General features: G+C 45.4%; 4 protein-coding genes across 5 annotated transcripts in view; 2 read left to right on the plus strand and 2 right to left on the minus strand.

Annotated features, from left to right (window-relative positions):
* The window catches only part of CARHSP1 (calcium regulated heat stable protein 1), a 35,676-nt gene extending 24,285 nt beyond the window's left edge, over positions 1–11,391 (plus strand). Inside the window, exon 4 of the mRNA XM_084216322.1 lies at positions 9,732–11,391. Within this exon, the coding sequence (XP_084072448.1) occupies positions 9,732–9,894 (163 nt within the window). The 3' untranslated portion in view covers positions 9,895–11,391. The remainder of the gene's footprint in view (positions 1–9,731) is intronic.
* A 127-nt stretch (positions 11,392–11,518) lies between these two features.
* Positions 11,519–18,903, minus strand: PMM2 (phosphomannomutase 2). The gene is made up of 8 exons (XM_084216321.1): positions 18,479–18,903; positions 18,163–18,274; positions 17,205–17,281; positions 16,538–16,629; positions 15,800–15,899; positions 15,264–15,339; positions 14,040–14,155; positions 11,519–13,016 (listed from the first exon to the last, which is right to left on the minus strand). Exons 1-8 carry the CDS (start codon positions 18,542–18,544, stop codon positions 12,912–12,914), a joined length of 744 nt encoding a protein of 247 aa, XP_084072447.1. The 5' UTR covers positions 18,545–18,903; the 3' UTR covers positions 11,519–12,911.
* TMEM186 (transmembrane protein 186) lies at positions 18,599–21,250 on the plus strand. Its single transcript, XM_084216320.1, has 2 exons — positions 18,599–18,633; positions 19,235–21,250. The coding sequence occupies exons 1-2, from the start codon at positions 18,625–18,627 to the stop codon at positions 19,970–19,972; spliced, it is 747 nt and encodes a 248-aa protein (XP_084072446.1). The 5' UTR covers positions 18,599–18,624; the 3' UTR covers positions 19,973–21,250.
* The window catches only part of ABAT (4-aminobutyrate aminotransferase), a 48,068-nt gene continuing 43,353 nt past the window's right edge, over positions 21,247–25,961 (minus strand). For both annotated transcript variants that reach the window (XM_084216317.1, XM_084216318.1), the window contains 3 exons: positions 25,103–25,249; positions 23,976–24,087; positions 21,247–23,355 (listed from right to left, as the gene is read on the minus strand). In XM_084216317.1, coding sequence (XP_084072443.1) covers positions 23,234–23,355; positions 23,976–24,087; positions 25,103–25,249 — 381 coding nt within the window. In that variant the 3' untranslated portion in view covers positions 21,247–23,233. The remainder of the gene's footprint in view (positions 23,356–23,975; positions 24,088–25,102; positions 25,250–25,961) is intronic.

Raw genomic sequence — 25,961 nt, forward strand, 5'->3', positions numbered from 1 at the left:
ACTAGTTCAGTAAAATTTTCTTCAGTTATGTGAAATTATTCCTTTTAAAACCCCGGAGATGACTTTTTGATTGGGGTTGTTGTTTTGTTTGTCTGTACAAAATGTGGACTGCTCTTTCAGGTTCCTATCCTACGGCCCAACACATCTTTCTTCTGTCTTGGGCTTGATTCTGGGTGCACAAGGTGCTCCTGCCCTCAATTCCCCTCCACTCAGTAGCAACTCCAGAGATGGTTTTTCTGTTTCCCTGTTTGAGACTCCCATATGTCTCCTATGCTGAGGTCCCAAGTGCCATTACAAAAATAACTTTGTGTGCTGTGATTTTTGGTGCTCTGAGCGAGGTCCCTGTGCCAGGAGTCCCCTCTGGTGGGCTGTGCTGTTGGTGTATTGATCCCATCTGCTCTCAAACTGCTCTGACAGGGAGCCATCCATAATCTGTGTTAGAGTAACCGTGCCCTCAGAGTGCTCTGCCACCCCCTCCCTCCATCCTACAGCACCACTCAACCAGCCAAAAGCTTGTAAAAGTTATGGCCAGCCTCACTTGGGGAGGGGTTTTCAGGGTGTTTGCACAGGAGTTTCCTTGCTCTTTCAGAAACATCTTAGTTCATATAGATTCTGTAGGGTTGAAGTGTTTTGTGTTTTTACATCTTCTCTACATTAATTCTGCTCTCTTGAAGTCAACAGCATTTTCTATTGTAGCAGGAATGGGCCACTGTTTTAAATGTTTCACGTGTAGGTACTGTCTCAGAGCTTCAGTTCAAAAATAGCTGATGTTTCTGCCTCAACCTGTTAGTGAAAAGTGCTATTATTGAAGTACTGAAGGTTTCAGCACATTGTGTTCTTTAATTACTCAGAGTATATTTGAGTTGCTGGAAACAGCTTTTAGTGCTGGAGGGTGATGGTGTCACTGTCTTAATTCTGATGCAAGGCAACACTGGAAAGACAAATTAGTAATGCCTTTCATTTCAGTTTATTTCACAGTGAATTTGATAGATTGCTCTTTATTAACTGGAATTGTTTTTTGTGGCAGCATTCTGTAACCAGGCCTGTGGCTCAGGGGACTCCACTGGCTCTGCTTTGCACAGTTTTTAGATCCTCCTCATGTTTATCAAGTGACTCTTTTCCATCTATTTATTCAGTTAAATCTGAATGTGAGAGAGGTGTTAGCCTGTTCACTGGCTCAGTGTGGTACATGCATGTGAAATGAAAGCAGATTGTTTTCTCCCAAATTCTCCCCAAAAGCTGGGATTTCAGGAGCTTGGATGAAATGGTTATGCCAGTTTGCATTCTCCAAGATAGACTATTCCTCTGTGCTCATCACTAAGCTGTGATTATTAGTGAAAGTTTTAAGCATAGGCACCAGCTGCCTATCTTGCAGATTATTATGATTTTCAACATAAACATTTAATTTGAGGAATTAATTTTCTTCCCTAAGCTTTGAGGAGCTGTGAGGTTACACTTTAGTGAAAATGTCTTCCATAGGATGGGATATCTGTTTCCTGTAAGTTTCTTTCCTTTTTGTAAGATAATAACAACACATGAGTTGGCATTTCCTTTCTGTAAGTGAGCATTAGCCCAAACATGAAGTCAAATGTATGTGGCATTCAAAAGCTTCACTTGATGTCTGCAAAATTTTCTGTGTATCTGGGCAGGAATGTGGACATGTAGATGTTTCATGAGTGGAACTTGCACCAAAGCTGCTTTATTGAGTTGGACTTATGAGATGTGGGTAGAAATATGGGATTGCAGAATTGTTAGGGTTGGAAGGAACCTCTGGAGTCTATCAGTCCAGTGCCTTGCCAGGGCAGGGTGAGCTAGAGCAGGTTACACAGGAATGCATCCAGGTGGGTTGGGAATGTCCCCAGACAGGGAGAGGTCACCCCCTCCCTGGGCAGGTCCAGTCACCTTCGACTTAAAGAATTTCTTCCTCATGATGAGGTGGAACTCCTGGTGTTTAGTTTATGGCCATTGCTCCTTGTCCTGTTGCTGGGCACGCTGAAAAGAGCCTGGCACCATCCTCTGGGCAACTGCCTTTGAGATAATTAAATCTAATGAGATCCCCTCTCAGTCCTCTCTCCTCCAAACTGAGCTGGCCCAGCTCCTGCAGTTTCTCCTCTCAGGAGATGCTGCAGACCCCTCACCATCCCTGCAGCATCTGCTGGTCCTCTCTGGCAGCTCCTTGTCATTCTCCTGAGGAGCCCAGACCTGGCACAGCCCTGCAGATGTGCCTCAGTGGGGCTGAGCAGAGGGCAGGCTCCCCTCCCTGCCCTGCTGGCCCCACTGCCCCAGTGCATCCCGGGCTCCCGCTGGCCCTCCTGGTCCCCAGGGCACACCATGGCCAGCCTGTCACCCTCCAGCACCCCGAGGTCCCTCTCTGCAGAGCTGCCATCCAGTGGGTCAGCCCAGCCTGTGCTGGTGTTTGGGGTTATCCCTCCCCTGCTGCAGGACCCTGCAGTGGCCTTTGCTGACCCTCAGCAGCTGCTCCCTGCCCAGTTCTCCAGCCTGCCAGGGTCTGGCTGCACAGCAGCTCAGGCTTTGAAAGGTGCTTCTGGTCTGTGACTTTGTTTTAATGAGTGGCTCTGAAGGCTGCAGAGGTGATTTGTTTTGGTGTTTGATAACACTTGTGTGGAGCCACTTCTCTTTTTTAACTGATTGGGCACAAGTGAGTCCTGCATCCTTGTGCTTACTGCAGACAGTTCTCAGCTTGGTATAAATAGTTGTGCTGGGGAAATGTCATGGCTCTTTGGTGTGATGAGGTTTTGTTTTTCTCAGGTTGATACTTCACCCCTGTCTAGAACAGACACAAAATGTGCTTGCTGCAGTGACTATAAACCCCTAGCTGGCAAGCATGGAGGCAGAGGAGTTTCTGAGATAGTAATTCAGATAACATCTCTGGAAAGCAAGAAGCAAAGGCAAACTCATTTGCCTGGAGTGAAATTTTTAAAAACCCCATAATTACATTTTTAATAGCGACACGTACTGTCAGTGCTTCCATTTCCACCAGCCTGTGATGATCCACTCTCACCAAACTGATGGTGGTGTTACAGCAGCAGTGTGAGAGCTTTATCCTCCTGTGTGTCACCTCCTTGGCTCCTGTTCCCTCCTAGGAGTAAGCCAGCTCTCCCAGACACTCCCTGGTGTGGCTGTCCCCACACACAGTGCCTCTGGTGGTCTCTCTCTCACCCTCTTGCTGTCCCAGCTGTAGCTGGGGGATGTTCCCAGAGAGCACACTGCATTCCCTGCAGTGCTGGCTGCTGATGCTTCAGGTGCTCCCTGCCAGGTGCTGCCTTGCAGACAGGTTCACATCAGCTTCCCTTCCCAGCTGGGCTGCTGAGGGATGGGGCAGGTGGGGAGCCTGGGGGAGCAGATCAAATGTTGTGCATTAGAGCACTGCACCCACTCTTCTGCTTCCCCAGAGCATTTGGGAGTGGGCACATGATGGGGATGGTTTGTGCCCCAGGCTTTTGCATTTATCTGGGACTTGGCCTGAAGCCTGTGTACCTGCAAGGGCAAGGCAAGGAGGTGGCTCACCAGAGAGCAGTGATGGATGAATGACCACATTCTTGGTTTTTAAAAAGATTTTATTTTGCAAAAGCAGCATATTTAATGAAAAAGAAAAAAAACATGCAGTGTTTATGGGTTTTCTGCAGTTTGCCAGCACTTGGCTCTGAAGGGGAAAATGCTGCATTGCAGAGAGGCCTTCAGGCTGTCCTTCAGGCTGGGTTCCTGACCCGTGGGCAGGGATGGCCCTGGAGAGCTGATGCTGTGCCTCCCCCAGGGACGCTGGCACGCAGCACCCCTGGTCCCCAGGGACATCCTGAGCTTGCTGTGCTTTACTGCTCCGTTGTGGTGTGACCTCAGGTTTTGCCTCCAGTGTCTGTAACTCAGCAGGGCTGAACACCTGAGGGCTCTGGCTGGGCTCCCAGGTGGGGATGATCCCTTTCTGCTGGTGCATTCCAGCTGCTGGCTGTGCTGGGGGTGTTCTGTCAGCTGCATCTTCCTGCAGGGAGAACCCAGGCTGCACTGAGGAGCTGGCTCTGGGCTACTTGTGTGCATGGAGAGATCATCTTTTCATGCTCCTTCCTTTCCTCTGATTTCCTGCCAGATCACTGTTTGGTGCAAAGCATTAGTGCCACATCTCCTGGCTTCTCTGTGGTGCTGCTCCTCTGCTGGACTGGAACAATATGGGTAGGAAATTAAAGTTGCCTGGTAATTCTAAATTATCTGAGAGCTGTATCTGAGCTGAGAGAACAAACTTCTCTGGCCTCTCTGGCTTTTCTGTGAACTCCCAGCAAAACAGTTTCTGCTGATTGCAACCAACTGCTCTGGGGGTGCTGGGAAGCCAAATCTCAGTTTTCTGATTGCCTTCAAAATACTGGATGACTTACATGCTTTGGACAGCACACATCCTTCATGATGTGCTCCCCTTCTGAAGCTTTGCTGCAGGGTGAAGTCCCTAAGGTCACTGCTGGCTTTGTGGTGGGTGCTGGGGCCCTTGGCTTGCACAGGGAGGGCATTTGGGATTAGTGACTCACAGTGGTTCATTACTCTGTTGTATCTTGCTGTTAAAAACACCTCAGGTTTCTTGAGACAAGTGTTGAGGTGTTCAATGAACTTTAAGAAGGCCAGGAGGTAACAGAGCCCATGGAAGCGCTCCATGGTGTCACCCATGGCAGGCTTGGTGACCAGCAAGGCTCAGAATTCACTGAAAACTTGTTCCAAAATGTCTCCACGTGACTTTGGCTTTGTCCCAAGAGGTTTAACTAGAGCCCTGGAATATGAATAGCAGCTGTGAGAAGGAAGAACTAGAACATTCCTTATTTAGGTAATTTCCTAATAACCTCCCAGTTCCCTAAAAATAGTGCAGGATAAAATGCTCCACCATACCAGACTGGCACTGAGCTGAGAAATGGGAGGTGCTGGATAATCTAAAACTCACTCTATTGTGTCTCTCTCTGACTCTAACATCAGGGAAGCATTTCCTATTTTTAGCTTGAATTTGAAGTTGTTGAAGTGTCTTAAGATTCCTGGCTATGTAGATATTCATTATTTTGAATTAAAAGTGCACTCCAATACCTCAAATAGCAGTGTAAACCTCCACATACCTCTAGATCAACATTTAATATATCTGGAGGGTGAAAGTAAAAAATACAGGTCTAAAATTATTTCATCAATATGTAACATCAAAAAAGTCCATGTTTCACTTCCTTTAGCAAATTTTCCAGGTAACTTACATTGTTTACAGAATGTCTGTTGCAGGCTGAGTCTGTTCCAAGAACTCTGTTTACTCTCTCTGATCTTTTCCAGTTCATTTCTTAGGCAGTGCTTCCTGCTGGAGGATCCTGCCCCAGCTCTGAGCAGGGCTCTGCCTCCACTGCCACCTTGTCACCCCCTCTCAAGTGCCATCATATTGTCCTTTCTGCACGCCTCCCCAGGCACTGCACAACCTGGATGTGGTTTGTTTCTCCTTCCAAGCATCACATGTAGGGATAGCAGGGCTGGGGTGAGTCTGTGTCTGTCCCAGAAGCAGATTTTGGTGGCAAACACTGCCCAGGGGACCCTGCTCACTCAGCTCTGTTCAGGCTGCAGACCTTTGTCCTCTTGCCTTTTGTGTGCACTGGGGGCAATGAGCTAATGATCTCATATTTGTTAGGCACCAAAAATAACTAGGGGTGACAAACCTGCAGGAGACAAAAGAATATCTGATCTGTGGGAGGAAAGTTTAAAGGCCAAAAGCAGAGAATGAAATTGGAGATGTTTGTGTGGCCACAACCTCTATACACAGGCCTGGCTTTGGTGGGGTAGGGTCACCTCAACAAGTGAGGAAAGACATCAAAGTAGGGATCAGATGAAGCTGTCCTGGGGTTGAATGAGGTTTTGTCACAAGCTCCAGTCACTGTAGTGTCAGCTTGGATAAGCAGTGAAACCAAGAAAGGATCTGATGCTGTCAGCATGATGCTCAGCCCTGCAAGAAATGCTCTCTAGCAGAGAAAAGTGCACCTGTCTGGGCTGGGGGATGCTCAGGGCTCTGCAGATTCTGGGCATAATCTGATCCCTTCAGGAGAAGGAACATGAGTATTTAACCTCATGAGTCAGCATAAGAAATGGGGGTCAGCAAATATTTTTGGGTTTTTTTTTTCTTTTTCCTTGGCAGACCAGGGGCTAACACAGGCAGTGCCCAAAGTCACCTCCCAAGGCCTGAGGGACCTGGTGGCTCTCAGTGACAGCTGAGTGTGTCCTGCAGTCTGGGCCTTTGCTTCTCCTCTGCCTGGCTGCAGGGTGGGCTGTACCAGCCATGCTCTGTGTGTGTATTGATTCACTTGGTCTTATTTCTTGGAAAAGCACTTTGTTACCAGTGTATCTGCAACACACATCTTACCAGAACCTGTCCAGGTACCTGTTCATATTTCCAACATACCCTAACAAAACACCCATCCTTTTAAATGCTCAAGCTGCCCTTCTTCCTCACTTGATCTTGAATATTCAAGTGATTCCTCATTTACCTCCATTTTTCAGGAGCTTAAAGCTTTTTAATATTGGTGCTCTAGGAGACTGTGAATCCACTTTCCTTTTGTATTAACCATATTTACCTACTTTTACAGATTTCAAACCTTTATTTTACTAACTGTGGCTTATCCTGTTTTACAGGAGGTTTTAAAAAACATGTAAGGTTCCTGTTTGTTAAAAAAAAAAAAAGATGTTTCAGCCAAACCTGAGATCCCTTCCTGGGCAGGGCATCCGTTTGGTTGGGTGGCTGTGCAGTGGTGATGAGTTCCTGCTCCCTGCAGGGCCTGGGGCTGGAGCACCAAGGGGAGATGCTGCTTCAGTTTAGTGGTTTTAACTTTTTAGCAAGATTTTTTCTCTTTTTTTTTTTTTCTGCCACAAAGGATCAAGGTTCCTTTGATCCTCCTTGAGATGCAAGAGGAAGTAGGAAAGGTGATGTCATTTTTTTTTTTTAATATACCATTTTTATTTTCACTTCTGGTTTGACACTTTCAACCTTTTCCTGTGTCTCTCTTGGGGCTCTGTGTCCCCTCATCAGGTTCCAGCACATCCTTGCTGCAAAACTGCTCTTTCAAGGTCAAGGTAAACTTCTGGGTCTTTGCTGGCAAATTCCTTTGGCACTAGAAAAGGTAAATTATTTTCTGCTCCTGGAAGGACAGTAGGGGTTGGGTGTGCAATCCCTTCAGACCTGAAAGGACTGAACCTGTTGGAACTGGGGGAAGTGGGGCATAAATGGAGGCAGTGACTGCAGAGGACAGCCCAGCAAAGGTCAGAGGTGGGAGCCTGTCCAGTGTGACACTGGGCTGGGCTGACAGGGTGGCCTGGAGACTTTGGAAGTAAATAAAGGTCAGCTGGATCAGCCTGTGTGGGTTGGAAAGGGCTGTCAGGTCTGATGAAGGAGCCTTTATCTTGATTTTTCTGTAAATATTTCTTCTGCCTTCAATTTACTCCCATTTTCCCAGGCACTGCTCTGAAGTGCTCAGCTTAGGGTATGCCCTCCTGGGTCTGATTGCCACAGTCAGGGGCAGCTCTGGAGTAGAGGCATTTCCAGGGAAATAAAGTTTGAAGGATTTTATTCCCTCAAACATTTCAAACCCCAGGCTTTGGGAATGCCTTTAACTCCTCACAGCAGGTTTTAGATTCATATTTAGATACAGGAGCAGTTTCAACATCATGTTGATGCAATCAGCTAGAGAACAATGACTTTTCTTTTGAATTTCCCATGGGAGAAGTCTTGATTTAGGGGTCATTTTTAGCTTCCCTTGTACATGCCTGGTTACCCTGTCCTGTCTGGGTTGGGCTGCTCTGGCTCACCACAGCCTGAGCTGCTCCTGCAGTGAGTGCAGGGCTCAGACAGGAGCCCTCAAAAGGGGAAGGCTGGGGAGAGGCAGTGCTGGAGATGGAGCTGGAGAAGTTTTGCAGAACTGTGAGGAGAAGCAAACTCTGATGTGAGGTTAGAACTGGCAGTAGGGGCCAGTGTATTGACCTCAGTCCTGCCAGCTTTTCCTGCAATAGAAAAGCCCTAGGATTAATGGGTCACAAAATGAGAGTGGATATAAAGGGCACTGCTAAAATCTGAGATCTCTGCTATTAACAAAACATGGGGTAAAATTCCTGGGTGAGGTGGGCATGCTCCCAGTGTGCTCTCAGAGAAGGCAAATACCAAACTCAGTGGTGCACTACAAACTCCTGACCTAGACCATTTTCTTTTCTTTCCTGGACCCAAATCTGGACTCCAGTGTAACAGGAGTTCACAAGCAAGTCTCACCAATTAGGCATCCAGCAGAATTTGTTATTAGTGTTGATCTGTTCCCAAATACTGCTGAGAAACACTGAAAACCTTCACTGAGAAATGCAGAGCCTAGGCTGTCAGGGCAGGGCAAGCTGAGCATGTAGGTTGTAGATACATTTAAAGAAAGGTGAAGTGGCATCTTCTGTGCTGTCAGAGCCTCGTGGCAATGCAGGAGGGAGGAATCTCTGCCAGTGTCCACCAGCATATGCTGGGAATTTATTACAAAGCTCTGATCTCAAGCACAGGGTGGAGGTGAGGAGGGCTGTTTGCAGCTCTCTGTATCATCAGCACCTTGTTCTGAACAGAAGGTGAAGCTCTTTTGTCATCTCCCACTGATTCCAAACCCGGGCTCACATGCAGTGGCAAATGCACAGTGCAGCTCTTGCAGCATCCCTGGCATCACTCTGGGGGAGCTGAGGCCAGCCAGGAGCCTCCTGGAAATCTCCCTGAGTGCTGGGTGAGTGTTTCTGCAGGCTAACACATCAGGATAGCAGAGCTCTCTTGTAGTGGGATAGAATATGAGAAAATAAAGGTAGTGTAGAAAGTAATCTCACTCCTAAGGAGTTGCAGCTGGGTCAATTATCAAAGATCAGGAACAGGCCTGACTTGAACAGGCCACAGCTGTAAGCAGTGAGAAGAAGAGTGCAATAAAAGAGTGGGGTGGCTGGTTGGGAAGGGAGCTGGAGTCAGGTGGCTGCTCTGTGAAGAAGAAAGAGGCAGTGCTCTGAGGAGCTGCCCACTAGAAAACACCAAGAGACCTTTGAGATAAGGAGACAACAGCATGGAACCCCTGTAGTAAGATGATAACCCTCTCTTTTCTCATAGCAAGTAATTTTGAAATATTCAATACCATATCTCACTTGGGCTCTTTTTTTATACCACGAACTGTGTTACAATGGAGTAACCTAAAGGCAAAATCTCGCCATTACATGGTACAATTCTTTTTAAGAAAAAATGAAAAAAAAAAACCCAAACTGAAACTTCCAAATATTAAGTGAGAAGGGGGGAAAAAAACAAGAAAAAGAGATCAATTTTCTTTAGTTTGAAAACCATATCGCTGAAGTAAGTGGCAGCCAGGGGCAGCCCTGCCCTCTAGTGCTGTTGTGAGTGAGGTGCTGGTGCACAGCTCTCAGTCCAAGCCTGGGCACACCTGAGTATTCTTTAATGCAGATTAGAGTGGGGATTTTTGTGGGTTTTATTTTGTGCTTCTTGTGGTTGGTTGATTTTTTAGGGTGATGATGACGTTTATAGTAATTTTCATAGGATTTCACTGCGAGACAACCAAGATCAGCCTCAGACTCTGACAGATGACAGGCTCTATAAAATCCCTGAAGTACTTTGAGCGTCTAAGCTAACAATTATGATAAAAAATTCAGTCAGCTGCACAAGAGAACGAGTGTTTCTGTGACTGGTGACTAACTGGAGCTTCCCTCCACAGCATTGAAGGCGAGTACGTCCCCGTGGCAGGCGACGAGGTCACCTACAAGATGTGCACCATCCCTCCCAAGAACGAGAAGCTGCAGGCAGTGGAGGTGGTGATCACCCACCTGGCCCCTGGCACCAAGCACGAGACCTGGTCAGGGCACGTCATCAGCTCCTGAGGTGTCCCCTGGAGCGTGGCTGCTGCCAGGTGGGCTCTGCTCAGCAACTGGCTGCAGGACCTGGCTGAAGAATTCTGTGTGTGAGGAAATACTGCATTGTCAATAAAGCAGAAGCAGGCCAAAATTACCATTTTTTACAGCTGGCCTGATTTAAAAAAAAAAAAAAGAGGCAATTCAAATGCTAATGAAAAAAAATCTAGCGTAATGTGTTTACAAGAAATGTATTTAAAGAGACCTAGTTTGTGTGCTTGGTGGAGGAGGGGAGGTTTGGGTTTTCTTTTGTCTTGTGAACTGATTCCAGGAAATGCCCAGGGGAAGGGGGGAGAGGTTTCAGGGAGAGCCCTGAGATGGTCCAGCCAGGTCTGAGCCCTGGGTTTTGGGTGAGCTCCCCTGGGCTGCTCCTCCAGGGCTGCAGTACCTTCATTGCTGGTAACAGTGCCTGAATGCCTTGGCCTGACAGACAGAGGTGTTCATTGCTGATTTGTTTTCCTCATGGAAGGAAGCTCACAAACAGAGCAGTGCTACAGGGTGGAAAATCTCCATCAGCTGGTTATGCTGCAGTGCCCATCAGGTGCACCACTGCAAATGGTGTGGCTGCACAGGGCTGGAAATTGTGTTGTACTGGTAAAGCTGGGGTTGTTTGTGAATTTACTTAGGTGCCTTGATGGTTGATTAGCAACAGATTTTATAGGCCAGTATTAAAAAAAAAAAATCAGTCTCAAATTTAAATTTGCTCCAAGGTAAGTGGTAAAAAACCATAGAGTAGTGGATACTTCATAGCCTCTGAGGGTGTCTGAATTTTGAGCAGGCTGAAGATTTGCCTTCCAGATTGCATACAGCTGACTGGCATGGTGTGCCAGGGGGCAGGCAGGACACCTGCACTGCTGCACACAGGTGTGTGCTGCCCAGGTGTATCAAACACTGTGTGAGCTCCTCAGCAGGCTCAGCTGTCTCGGTGAAGTAAATTCTGCATCAGTTTCCCTGGTAAACTGGCTTGGTAGGATGTGATAGGGCCACCCTTCCTTTCCCAGACTCTTGGTGTAGTTGTAGTGCTACTAAATTGGTTTTGTTCCTATTTGCCTTCCTTATGAATGCTTTCAAATGAAGCATTTTTCTCTGTTATTTTCCTAACAGTGGATTTTTATTGACTTTGCAAATAAAAAGAAAAAAAAAGAGGCACAATTCTTGTTAGTTGTGTGAAACAGTGTAGCTTCAGTTGTGTATTTGGAGCTTCACCAAGAGGTGCTGGCTGTCAGGAGCTGTCCTGAGCCTTTGACAACAGCTGATCTGTTCCCAGGTGTGATGTGGGGTCAGGAACTGCTGTGCTGGCTTGTTTTCCCTTAGCTGTGCCTGTGTTACACGGTGGTGTACGGAGGTTTGGGGTTTGGTTTTGTTTTTTATGACCTATAAGCCTTGGCAGCAGTGGGTTTATCACTGTGCAGCTTGTTGGAGTATCACCTGCTGCTTTCTTTACAATAAATGCAACCATTTCAGTGCTTTAATGTGTTTCCAGTCTGCTCCCTGGGTAGCTGATGCTGAAGAGGATCAGCTTTAAAGAAGGGGAGAAGGCAGGTGCCTGCACAGGCACCCCTGTGTGGTGACTTCAGTTGTATTTAAGGGAATGTTTTCACAGCCACCGACTGCACTTACCAGAACAATTGGGAAATAACAAGGCCAGCACATGTCAGAGGAGGCTCCCAGGACAGAGCAGCCAGAAATGTTTGTTTGGGGCTGAAAGCAATGAATGCAGCAGCTGTTAAACTGTCTGCCCTCAAAGAGCATTCCTACACCAGGCATGGTCCTGCTCCTAAATCAGCTCCCAGTAAAACAGGAGCTAGCTGGGGAAGAAGTGTGCTGGGAGACAAAACAGGTTTGGTGCATGAGGTGCCTTGCAGCTCCCCTCTGGTTCTGTAAGACCTTTTTGGGGTTTTGGGTGCTACACTAAGATTCTATTCTCTGCTTTTTTACTGTGCAAGTATCCCATGAACATGCAAAGATTCAAATTACTCATTTCTTTGTACAGATAAGAAACATGCAACAGGTCTGCTTCAAGTATTTTATTTTCCATAATGACAAATCAAAACAGTATTTTTTCATGATAAAATCAGATTTTATTCTCCTTTACTAAATCAAACCGTTTATACTCAAGATTACTTTCCTAATGCCAGATGAAAAAGGAAATATTAACAGTCACACAGACTGTCAGGCATTGACTTGAATTTTAATAGAAACATAATTTAGGTCATTTTTGTAGAATAAAAAAATTTCACCTACCCTTAATGCCTTAACCAGGAATCTCAGAAAATGATCAGAAAGTGACAGAAATATATTTTGTTAATGTGCTGAAGTTATTTTAATTATTTTTTGCAAATGATTTTTTTAGATTTGGTCTGCACAGAGTGTAGGGGAGGGAACTTTGGCACCAGCTGGTCCAGCATTCCCAGGGATGGCAGTCAGGGACTTCTGGTTCAGTGCGATCTTTCCAACCCCAGGAAGAAATAAAACCTTTCCCTTTTACTCATCTTCCAGTTTTAGACAAGACAAGTCTTATAATTCATGTTAATTCATATAGCACAAGGTAAATATTTAAAAAAAACCAATGGCATCTTTTAAAAAGCTGCCTCAACATAAAAAAACTAGAGATTAAACCTTGCAGGCCAATAAATCAACTAGAGGAAGATTATGCCTCCCTTAATTGTAATTAAATAGTTAAGGAAGTTGACAGGTATCTTAAAAACCAACCCAAAATATAACCCTACCCAAACCCCACAATTAAGCAAAAAGAAAACAATTTATGTGATTGGAAACTGAAAGGATGGTGCTAAATGAGCTCTACTATGCTCCCCAATTAAAACATTAATTGTGGTCTTCAATTAAAACATTTCCCTTTAGTAATGACTGACCTGCAAAGCACCTGCTATTCATGACCAATTACATAAAAACAATACAGAATGAAGATGATGTTTCAAGTTATTTTGCTGTTTTAACTGTCCTGGAAGTGTGAATTCTGAAGTCTTTTATTTAAAAAATAGCTCTTCACAGATTCTTCTTGTATCCTGTGGGGATGTGACACTGTGGCCTTCTGTTCTGGAGTCTGTGAAAATTTCATAGTCATTCCCCCCCTGAAAAGGGAAGATGATTTAATTTTGTTTAACAGAAAGCATAGTCACAAAAAGGGACACATGTAAGGAAACAAGGGGGAAAATGGACTTGGTTCCAAGGGCCTGCAGTGATTAGTGCTGCTGTGAACAACAGCACTGCCCCTGGATCCCTAAAATCCATAGCTTCATTCCCAAATTCCTCTTTGCCACACTGCTTCCACGGGGTCAGCATCAGCTCTCAGTACTTCAACTCTGGAAATGCTGCACTGCCACTTAGAGGGTCTAAAATGAACTGTCTGTGAGCTCTGTGCCAGAGGGACAGCTGATTACTTTTGCAGCTGATGTCACGGGGAAAAAAACTTTAATTTCAAGCTTGTCTTCTTCTTATAAAACTTTATTTTTCATAATTTATAAAGTCCTGTGTACTTTAAGAGTTTTGTAACTGTGAGTTCTTATCAAACCAAGCCTTTTCTTATAAAACTTAGCCTGACACTGTCCTTTGGCCATATTCAGACAGCTTTGATTTCAAGCAAGTCCTTGTGCGTGCAGTGCCCTCACAAGCTCTTGTCAGGTCTCTGTTGAGGATTTTTAAAAGCCTCTGAACTGCCCTGCAGGCTCTGCCCCAAGATGAGGGACAAGGGACTCTGCTCAGCTCCCCAGGGTGGAGACAGAGCCGCGAACAAAGACACAGCGTTAAAGAAGACAGGAAATGAATATGCTTAACAAACACCAGACAACAGAAATCAATCTACACTGCCCAAACAGGACAATCAGTTTCACACAGTCATGTCACCTAGGTGTATAACAGAATTACAGAAGTTCAGTTTTAAAACAACCTCTGTTAAGGCAAGAACCCTGTGTTCAGTTCAGGAAACAAGGAAAACTCCCATCTGCAGCCAGGTAAACATGGACACAGGTAAACATGCCCTGACTTCAGCTCTTGTCAGGATTAAGGTTAGAACCTGCACTCCTTGAGGTTTAATTACAGCAGCTGTTAAATTCTTATTAAATGAAATTTAAAATTTTTCAAACTAATGTACTCACTGGCATGGTCTTGTCTCCAAAGAAATAAATAGTCTTGTATCCATCCTTGCCAACAATTCCTAAGCAGTACCTTTTATCCCAGCCATCTGGGAACACATCAATGCTGATCTGCCCTCCTAGGAGAGAGAGGAACCAAGACTTGTTTCATTTTAACAATGTATTTCTGAAGGGAGAAGAAGGGAAAAAAAAACCTAAACTGGGTAAGATTTTAGGCAGAGGGAGCTTTGCAGAAGACACAGAAATGTTGTGAAACCCTGGAGTTAAGTCCTGCAAGTACAGAAAGTGTTTTATAGGGTATCAGTTATTAGAGCTGTGATTCAGAGATTATTTATCCATTCAGCAAAGTCTGAGCATGTTCCCAAATACTCACTGCTATCCAAATGAACCTTTTAAAAGAATTACATTTAATTTCTTTACTTTTAGAAAGAAAGGACACATGAACACAGCCACTGATATATGTACAGCCATAAAATCATAGGCAAAAGACTTTCTAAGGCTTTCAGAGTAGGAAAGGGATTAAATCACCCCTTTCAGCAGCTGTTCCAGTTCTGAGCCCAATACCTAAGAGCATGATTCCCAGCTGCAGCAGGTGTATCTACAACACAAATATAAATACCTTATAAAAGGTATTTACAACATAAGGGAGAGAGGAGAGCTGCACTGCACTTTACTTTTGCCTTAGTGCTTCAGCACTAATGCCAACCATACTTTGCAATTCTGAAAAATAATAAAAGGCAGGAGTGGTAATATATTAAGAGAGAGGGTAAAATGAAAAATGCATCCAAAATTAATTCCCCCTTATCAGTATTCTTTTTCCTTAAGTTTGCACTTGCTTTTGGATTCTTTCCTTCCTCTCACACAATGCAGGTACCAAGGGCAACTGGAACAGCACTGAGGGAGTAGCTCTGATCAAAACTGATTCACAGAAACAACTCTGACTAATCCAAAGCATCTAATATGCTCCAAAATGAGCAGAATCAGTCACACAACTGACATTAAAGGACAATGAACTGATGACAAGAAATGAAGTTCTCTTTGTTGATGGATTTCAATTAAAATGTCCCAATAAAAGCCTGAGAGGAAAAAGAGGCTCAGTCTTGCCTGCAACCACCCCCAGAGAGACCTGTCACACAAATGAGATGGGATGTCACAGCCATAAGAGAGTATGACTTAAATGAAATTTAAATTAATTGATGTTTTAAATGACATTCTTTAAAGTATTACCTATTGAAAATGTGAGGCCTTTGCCTGCAAATTCTCTTTGTAGATCAGCTACAAATTTCTCTCTTATATGCTCCTTCTGTTAAGGAAAAAAGAAAACAAAACCAAACAACAGTTACATGCTGTTGTTTTACCAATGAAAAGATAACCCAAAAACGCCTCTAAAAAAAGAATGGTTTTATTGATTTGAATGGACCCAGGCTGGTTACGCTATAGAGGACAACAAGAAAGTATGGTTTTACCTAGGACAGGGCTTTTTAGAAACCCCATGTATAGAAGCAGGATGTTCAGTACTCTGGCTATTGGATTAAAAACATGAGCCAAACCCACCCTTCTGCAAGTAATCCTTGCTATTCCAACAAAAAACCCCATTGTCTATTGCCTTAAGTCTGAATGAAGAAATTAGTTAAACCACATGAAAAGGATTAAAATGAAAAAAAAATAATTGCACAAACTATGAAAGTTTTTAAAAAAATCATAACCTGGCCATAAGTGCCTCCTCCAGGAGAGCTGGGTATTTTTCAAGATTTGTAACTCACTTTATCAAGTTCATAGAACTCAAGTCGTTCTTCCTGGCTGCAGCTTCTTCCAATGGGGGACACATTTAACATCCCATTTCTGAACTCAATGAAAGTGCCTCTGCAAGGGAATGGATCACAAGACAGAAAACAGATGAGAAAACTGCTCAAAACACTAAATATCACAATAAATTTCCATTTAATACGAAAGGCAGTGGGAATCAGCTGTCTCATTACAGGCAGGTACCTCTGGCACCAGTAAGTCTCTGAACTTTGAATTTGGAACCTCATAATCATTCTTACTGGCTTTTAAAAGCACCATTTGGTTTAACAAGTGTGACTGGAGCATCCCAAGGCTCCAGGCTGTCAGTGTGGGCTGAAGCTGCAGAATTCCCAGCAATGTGGGCAGTGTCCTGCCCTGCCTCACCTGGCACATTTCAGTGTTTGCACAGCTGCACCTCACACCTCACACAGAGCTGCTCTGGCTGCACTTCTCATCTCTGAATTCCAAACATGGCAAGGGAACACTCCTACTTCAAAACTCAATCTCCTTCCCTCTGACATCAAAGTGCTGAATCAGTATTTCAAGCTCTGTGCTCCAGCTGGGAGCCTTTCTTTGTATGAGTGGATAGAGCTCTGTTTCACACACACAGTGCTGTTCCCCAAACAGAAATTACTCATTTTTTTGCTGAGCACCCTGAGCTGAGCTTTATATCCCCCATGGAGAACATGGGCACACTGAGATGTCTGTGCACATACCTCTTCTTTGGCAGTTTAATCTTTGCAATGTAACTCAGGCAGTAGTTGATGACATCTTGAAGGATGTCCTCGCCCAGGTGGCCCTGAATGCTCTAACAAAACAAACACCATTCAACCAAGGGTCCAGAATTTGAGATTCTAAAAGCAAGTCACATGGAAAACACAGACACTGGGTAAGCAGGCATGGCTAATACCACAGAGAAACAAACATGCCTTCAATCAGTAATACCAGCTGATGCTCACATGGTACTAACTAAAGGCTCTCATTTTTCTTTTTGTTCACTTTATAACACCAGACTGTCCTTTAATATGACTCCTAGCTGTACCTGCTTCAGAAGGAAACTGTGCCACAGGCAGCAGCCCGAAACCAAAAGCTGCATTTAATGTTTGCTATAGGCAAGCATGAAGAAATGAACCTTGTTCCTGCAGTAAACTGGAACCACTGGTCAAGGCAGCAAATTCAGCCAGAATCTCTTTAAGTGTTTACTCTCCATTATTTATGTTAAACATTACATGCCAAATGAATGATCTATTAACAGGACTAACATATGAGAGCAGCAGCAAGGGTGCTTTGAAAGGGTGATTACAGAGGACTACCCTGTACAAATAAATCAAAGTCTTGTTGAGAAAATTACTTTTTCCCCACTGTTGGAAATTTCACACTTACCTGCTTGCTCAGAAATTTCCCATCTTTGTATGCTACCAGACCATTTTCTGAGAACACATAGTCATATTTTTCAATCACTGCAAACAAGCAAAAAGACAGTAAATCATCATTTCCCCTACAGGCTTAATGCAGAACTATCTTAAATGTTAAATAGCTTAAAATGCAGCAAACATTAGCTCCTAAAGCATGAAAATTTCAGCAGCATAGCATCAAGCACAAGATTAATGCTAGTCCCATTTCGCACTGTGAGTAACACACACTTCAAATCACGTGAAATCAGTTGTTGGATCTACCTGTGGTTTTACCTAGAGGCATATAACTCTTTGCATTAAATGTAAAGGAATGACCAAACACCTGGCACATAGCCTGGCTTGAGAGCAAGTCAGATACTGCCCTTTTAGGTTTGTTTCCTCGGTGTCACTGATCTTCAGCAGACGTCTGGGAGCTGTGAGTCCCAGCACAGCACAAGATGATATGGTTTACTGGAGACCACTTGGAAGGCAAACAAACTGAGCTGAGCGGGCACTACAGGAGGCTGTCAGTGGCATCAATTAAGTAAAGACCATTAAGAATAAAGGACTAAAGCAAGAATCCATAGTGAACCCCACAGTGAACGAAACCATGTCCTCAGGGAGGCTCACGACAGCTGAGCATGACGTGTATGTCACTTACAGGATGTCACTGCACACAGCAGCATGAAAAACCCTCCCAAGGCTGTGCCACCAAGCCGGGATTTCACCATTAGCAACAACCTCTTAATTTGACATCGAGATACCCGCACAGTGCAAACGGGCTGCGGCTTCCAAATGCCGGCAGTAGCTCCGCACAGCCTGAGTGCAACACAGCACGCCAGGAAGACAACTACAAGCAAGGGAAGAGGGGGATGGACGGGGTTCAACCTCCACGTGCCCTTGGCGGCTCCCCGGGGCCCGGATCGCCTCGGCGGGCCTGCCCTTACCGTCCTCGCCCAGCTGCTCGCGGATCTTGGCCAGGTCCGAGCCGCCCACCACCCCCACCTTCACCTTCTGCCGCAGCCGCTGCATGAACGCCGCCATCTCCGCCGAGATTCTCTGGGGTCCAAAACAGAGCCGTCAGATTTGCCAGAGGCCAGCGCCTCCGTTCCGCAACAGCCAGCCCGGGCGCGTCTTTAAGCAGCGCTAAATGAATTAAGTGCGCCCACGGAGCACACGGCACACGGCACAGCCGGACCCCGCGGGCACCACCCGCCCCGCTCCCCGCGGGCCCGCAGCCCCGCAGCCCCGTCCCGCACTCGCCTGGCGCGGCGCCGTGAGGGTGCCATCCACGTCGAACAGGCAGAGCGCTGAGGGCGGCGGCGCCATGGCTGGAGCCCGGGGGCCGCCCCTCCCGGCGGGCCGCGCGCGGGGCGGGGCGGGCGCAGCCGCGGAGGGGCGGCGGCGCCATGGCGGCGGTGAGGGCCGGGGCTGCCGGCGCGGGATGTTCCCCCTTGTCCTCCTTCTCCTCTTTCCCCTTCTCCTTGCCTTTCCCTTTTTCCATCCCTTTTTCTGTCCCTATCTCCGGCCGCTCGGTGGCGGGTCCTTGCACGCCTCGTGCCCGCGCGAGTTGCAGCATGGCGGGGGCAGCGCGGGACTTCCCCTCCTGCCTTTGCGCCTTCCCGGCGTCTGCTCCCTCCTTCGGCCTGACCGCGCTCTCTTCCCCTTTACCCTGCTTAGTCCACTTTTCTTCTCTGTTTCCTTAAAACTGCTGTGTAAGTGGTTGTTTAACGAGCAGCGATTTCAGCAGCTTTCCTGGGATATTGCTCAGCCAGCGAGAGGCGGGGGTGTGCAAGGGTCGGTCAGTGAGCTCACTGTGTTAGCAGAGTTTTCCTTCTCGGTCTGCAGGGAGGGATGCGAGCCCAAGCACCGGTTTCCTATCAGAACACTGGTTTAAGGTTACAGTGACCCGGGGGTTGTGCTTTACTGTCTGTAGGCGCCCGAGGGACCAACTCTGAGCTCGCTGGTTGGGTTTTAAGGAGGACTCAGACGATGACCCGTGGGAATCTTACCTTACAGGCTTGGCTCTGCACGGTCAGGACTGCAGCCTGCACAGCAGCACCTTTTGGAAAGTCTCTACGGAAGGAGCTCTGGACGAGGTCATGGAGAAGGGAAGCTGCTCGCCTGCCCTGGATTGCTGGTTCGTGGCAGTGTATGCAGTCACAAACCCAGCGAGCTCATGGTGTCAGGAGCTATCTCAGGAGCCCACAAGAGCCGCCTGTGTGTCTGTCCCACTTGGCCCCTGCTGCTGTGGTCCAGCAGAAGGCTGTGGGTGGGAGGACAGAAGAGTTCAAACTGGTCTACAGGTTCCCAGGGATAAAATACTGCAGGATCCTGTCTAGACTGAAGCTGCTGCAGACTGCCACCTCCATGATCATGTTGCCTCCCATCGGCTACCTCTACCTGCAGGGCCAGGTGTCCCAGAGTATCCTCCTCTATACAACTGGCATTGCTGTCTTTGCTGGGGCAATGTTGTATGGTATGAGTTACTTTTTCAGAAGAATTATTGGATTCATCTATTTAAGTGAAACTGGGCAAACTGTCAGAGTGGCCCACTTGACATTTTGGGGAAGACGTAATGACATTTACTGTCCCATAGAGACAGTGGTGACTTTGGATGAAGTTGGAGATAGCAAGGACGAGCTACTTCACCAGTTCAAGCGGTATAACACTACAGATACTTTGTATTTTACAATTAAGTACGGCCAGATTGTAGACAGACAGAAATTTACTCAAATATTTGGAGAACTTGTGTGACACAGCAGCTCATTTCCAATGACTTTCCATGTCCATTGTGCTTATTGTTCCACAAGGTTTAAGTAGCTCACCAAACTACAAACCCCTGTCCTTTTCCTGTGCAAAGCTTGCTGTAAATGCACCCAGTGTAAAAAGTCACAGTGGTAAGGCACAGCCCACTGGATTAAAGGTCTTGCAGCTTGTGTATGGTGTGAGGAGTGTCTGTTCCATTCAGCATTCATTAATGTCACAGCATTCCAAGCCTGAACTGTCCTTGGAATGTGCCAAATTACTGGGGATGAAACGTGAAAAATCTCTTGACATGAAATGCAGGAGCTGCCAGAGCATCCTCACTTCAAACTCAGTGTTTCTTTTAGCTCATTTCAGGCTGGCTGGGAAGCCTCTGGAAATTAAAGCTGGTCTGGTCCATCCATATGGTGGGTACTGCTGAGTGTCAGAGAGGGACATGCTCACATATCATGCAGTTGAGGGAACAGGGAAGCTGTGTGGGCTGTCCGGGCCTCAGGAGCGTCCTCCAGGATGGGAGTGGAACTGGGCAAAGAAAACACTGACAGCTCAGCTGTTAAGTTAAAGGCTGGGACAATATTTCAGGAGCTTCTTACAGAAATTGCCATTCTTCATTGGAATGGGAAAAGCAGCACCTGTCTCCATGAAGGATTGTGGTCTTATTCCATGGTACTGGTATGACTTCTCCTTTCCCAAAACCTCAGTAGGAATGAGGAGTTTAAACCCAAGAAAGAACCAAACATATCACCTATAACATGTAATGTGTTTTTTGAATTGTCAGAAGCAAGATTGCTCCTTACCCCCCTCCTAGGTCTAGCTTCATTTGAAACTGGCAAATAAACTGACTCTCATCAATAATCTGGAGTGTTCTTTCCTTATTTCTTCCTCATGTGAAGTGAAACCTCTGTTTCTTGGCAGATCAGCAAAGGATTAGTTAAGTAAATTGCCATTTAAGTGCACAGGGTAACCCTGAATTAGTATTTCTCATGTTTAATTTTCCTAATGGGGCTCTGTGAGTTTAAATTTTGGCTGCCACTGTGTAGCACAGCAATATCAGAAGAAGTCCAGATGTTCCTTTGTGTAAAATAAATACAGTGGGCTGTACAGGTATACTGCATTTCTGGAGGTTTATCTTCATCAGCATGTATTTAATATGCACTAATGATTCAGTTCAGGCATGTACTGGGTGTAAAATGAAAAGCCCTGGAGAAGTTCAATTATAAATATTTTATTTAAGAATATTGATTACACATGATTGATGTCATTTGTTATGAATCTGTGTACAGTTACTAGTTACACCATGAAGTGTACTTAAGTATTTGTTTAAACATTTATTTGGCACTGTCTACAGTATGCTGTAAACAATAGTAACTTTATATGCTTGAGCTGCAGTGCTTTCTATGTATTCTCTAACAATTTCATCAACATGTTGTACACAATTATACAGTTACTGAGTGTCAGTAAAAATTATAAAAACACCTAGAGTAGTCATAATAAAAGTGAAGATGTGGTAGGACTTCAAATTACTGGACCTTTGCTTCTGTAAAAGTACAAGACTTGCTAGAGACATTCACTAAAACTACTGCACTGATATGTTGAACAAACTAATTCCCAAAATGCTGTCAAATCCAGTTCTTGGTTTGACTTTCCTTTGCTGATAATACGCTTACGAGGACAGCGATGACAATGAAGTTTTGTTGAACACCAATTTCTACCAGTCCTTCCCCCAGATTTCTACAACCTCTATTCAAAAACCTGCTCAGGTTCTGCCCAGCTGGCACCAGAATTCTGCTTTCTGCAGATGTTTACAGAAATCCCACTGGGTTTAAGCTGGCAGAAGTGACTGTGCTTGAGTTTCCCAATAGCAGTACTTTAAAATGGGAAAACCATGATTAACACTTCTCAAAGCAGGCAAGGAACCTTTTCACATTTTGGTAGCTGTATTAAACATGTAAATCTTTTAACTTCTCTGTTTCTTATTATGCACTTAAAAATTGTGGTCAGGTCCTGTAAGGGCAACTGTAAAAGTCCATTGTGGTCCCTGTTTTTTGGTGCACAACAAAAAGTTAAAATTAGTAAACAAAATCCAGATGCTCACCAAGAAAAATAAAAAGAAAGGCACCAGATCTAGTTCAAGTCAGCCTTCAGCAAACAGTAAAGAGACATCCAAAACAATTCTCTGAAGAAAAATCAATGAACTGTTAACACATTTTTTGATCCTGTGGCTTTCTAGAAGATCTCTGAAACATCAATGACTTGGAATATACTATTAGAACAAAAATAGAATTACTTTGCATTATAAACGTGCAGTCAGGACTAGGCCTTCACTGTAGTGGCTCTGATACCAGATAATGGCATTTCTGCTTTAGATTTACAAAATACCTCAAGTATTCGTGTAGAAGGTATAATAGATAAATTAATGGCTATTGTGTGTTCTGGGCAAATGGTAAAATAATCTGGAATCATTCTAGACTGCTGGCAGAAGTGGAAGAATGTGCTTTGCATGGTTCTCTAAGCTTTGTCAGATTACATACCTCAGGGTAGAATTTTCTCTGTACAAGTCTGCTTGTAAGAGAAGTCAAAAGTTTTAAAACCCATCCGTGATGAGGACAAAAGGACAAGGGCTTCAGTGCCACTTGCAGGGCTGTAGGTGTGGCTGAGGGCACCAGTGCCCCTGAAGCAGTGAGTGCAGGCTGGGCAGAGCTGCCCTGATGCAGTTGGTGTGGCAGATGCCTGTACTCGAGGGAATAAAGCTGGAAATTATTCTGTAAAATACTGTGCTTGGCAGTGGTGGAAAGCAGAGCTTTCCTTGGAACACTGATTTGATCCCAGCTGCCACTAGAGAACGGCACTCTGTGTGGCAGGCGTGTGGCTCCGAGTGTTTGGCCACGCTCGCTGCTGCTTCTGGATGCAAATCTACCAGGGCCACCCGTGGAAACAGACTGTTCCAGGTCCTGCTCAGACAGTGCAGAGTCAGGGACATGGCTGTAGGGAGGACTCTGCAGTTAGCATGGCCCAGGCCAGAAGAGGGAGGTTCTAGGGATGCACAGTGAGGGACAGCTGCATGGACCTGCTGGTGACCAGTGCCAATGCTCTGCCTGGGGCGCGTGTGCATGGAGCAGCTTGCCTTGGGCAGGATCACAGACAGAACACAAACCTCGGTTTATGACTTTACACTTATCTTGTAAGTAGAGAAGACATGAATTAATGCAAACTAATTTCATAATCAGCTGTTCAGTGCAAGGGAACTGCTTTTTACTTGAAGTTTGCTAAGATGTCACTGAAAATGTTCAGGAAGAGGTGCGCGTGGTGGTCCTTGAAGATCAGCGTGGGACGAAAACGGATGGATCTGTCTCCACAGCCTCCCAGGACCACACCTGAAATGAGAACACAATTGGTCCTCTAGTCATTTCCACCTATGCCAAATACCCAGAAAAATTCAGGTCTCTGAATGGGGATACCCTCACTGTGGAGAGCCAGCAGTAGCTCCCCAAATCCTGCTAGGCACATCATGATACAGCACATTGTGGTGTGAATGGCCTCAAGCTTCACAGCAGCTTAGAAGAACACTGTGGGTGCCTGGAGCTGTTCTATAAAACACTTGGAGTATTGGGACTAATCCTGACAGCAATGGAAAGAACCCATCCAGCACAGAGCTCAAACAGCATCTCAGATTTCAGAGCTGCAGTACTCTCCTGGTCAATTGTCCTGGTGCCACAACAAGACACAGGAGGTTTCTTTGCATTGGTTTTTAATGACAAGAAGTTAAAATGTCTCAGTGCCTTCAAACCTCTCCCTGCAGTTCTTTAAATGCAACAGACTGCTCTGAGGTCTCTGACAGCAAGTATTTCCAGAAAAGCCTAAATCCAACTTTGTTATTTCCCTACTGTCCTCTGATACTGAAATACTCATGCAGGATATGAAAAGGAAAATGTGAACCATTACCTTCACATGTGAATATTACAAGTGAGGCTCATCCACACACACAGTTTCTTACCTTTATTTCTGGCTATAGTAATTAACTTGTTTCTAGTTGCATCATTTGGAGTGTCAAACGAACAGAATGTTCCTCTTCCTCTCACTCTGCTGATGAGATGAGGGTAACGAGCCTGCAGAGGGAGGAGAGACAAGCACATGGCAGGTGCTGCAACAGAGGGCACCTGGTGGCAAGGCTGGCTCTGCCAGGTGGAAACCCTGCTGCCTCCTCGCTCCACTGGAATGGAGCATGGCTCACATGGCCTCCTGTCCTGCTCAGCCTGCAGAGCCCCACACAAAGCAGGGAGGGAGAATGAGTCTGACCCATCAGCTGGGTCAAGTAAAATATTTTTTGGAATGAGCATAACACACCTTATTTACATCTACAGTGGACTCCAGGAAAACCTGAGCATAAACCATCTGCACTGGGGCTAGAAACCAGCTCATTCTTACCCTGCTCTGAGACACTTGCCAGTAGTATCTGCATCACTTATTCTTAATCACAGTCCTCATCTTTTGGAAGAGCAATCTCTAGGACTAGTTGTATTCTGGCCCTCCAATGATATTATAGTATTCTCTGTTCCCCTGCCTGCTATGTCTTAAAGGTTTGGAGAGAGCAGGGACTGTGTTTGGGATTATTCTATGCAAAATGCCTTTGGGAGGTGAGCACCTGCAAGCCTATCTCTAAATGCCTATCTGTAGAACTCCACAGTAGAAGCTGTAAAGAATTTCCCTTAAACAAGGGAGGGAAAGATACAATTTCTTATTTCAACAGCCCACCAGAATTGGAACAAAATATGAAAGGATCTTCCTTTGAAAAGAACTTTAGGACAAGGAAATACCAGTTGCTCAAAGTAACATAACCTTCTAGCAAAGTAATTTAATTAGCTGCAGTACATACCTTCAGATATTTTGGGGATCACCCTTTATATTGGATTAAGCTATACAAACCCAGCCTTTTTAAGTCAGTAAAAGAAAGTTTACTTCAATTCCAAATGGGACACAGTTATTCAGGCCTGTGTTGAATTTACTATAATGGTCCAGACCCCAACTCTAGCTCCTCAGCCCAAATGTTTAAACTGGATGAGGTCAGATCCTACTTCAGCACCAAATTTCTCCTTCCTATCTACAATCCTTCCAGATGTTTACCTGCAAATCCAGCAGCCCAGTCAGCAGTGCTTTCCCAGCGTGGGTTGCATTGTTTAGAAGGTCTTCTGTTTTAATAACCTTAATGACTTCAGCAAGCATAAGGTTCTTGGATGGATCTCCAAGCCAGGTGTTAAAAATCCGGTAGGGCTGGGGAAAAAGTGGAAAAAGAGTTGTGGAACATGTTAACAGGGAAATCATATAAATTGAGAAAAGCAAGGCGTCACACTGGCAGTGCAAACATGGTGTATGAAAAGGCAGGCACTACTCTCACCAACCCCCCTTTTTTATGTTGTAAAGCAAAATCCCATTGCTGAGCTGAAACACAGGGTGATCACTTCATGCTTCTCTTTAGTGCACTCTGCCTTGCTACTCTGATGTGTCACTGAAACACAGCCAGAGATGACAGGAAATCAGCATCATCTATACAGACCTCACATCAAGCTTTATGTTCTTCCCCTTTATTTGACTTTTCATTTATTACATCTAAAATGTCATTAGTGCAAAGAAGAAATTTTGCTGACAGAATCTGTAATGCTGACATACAAGCTCTGAAATTCCCAAGTTGCCCTGCAGGAGAAGGTGTCAGTTTGTGGCTGGATTTTGTACTGAAGGTTTATTCCATTAGGCTTAACCCAGTTCTCCTCTCTCCCCCCACCAGCTTTATGACCTTGGTGACTGACAACAACTGGAATAAAAGTGAAGAGGTGATGATAACTGTTGTGTGAGCACACAGCAAGTTTCTGTAAAACAGCAGCCCCATCCAGCTGAATGAACCTGCACTGCTGGAGGAAACCTTGTCCCTTCCAAGGATATCACAGTCCCTCCTCAGGGGGTCACCAACTAGCACAGAGTCCAAGTA

This window comes from Fringilla coelebs, assembly GCF_963513975.1.
Source record: "Fringilla coelebs genome assembly, chromosome: 16".
Lineage (NCBI taxonomy): Eukaryota > Metazoa > Chordata > Aves > Passeriformes > Fringillidae > Fringilla > Fringilla coelebs.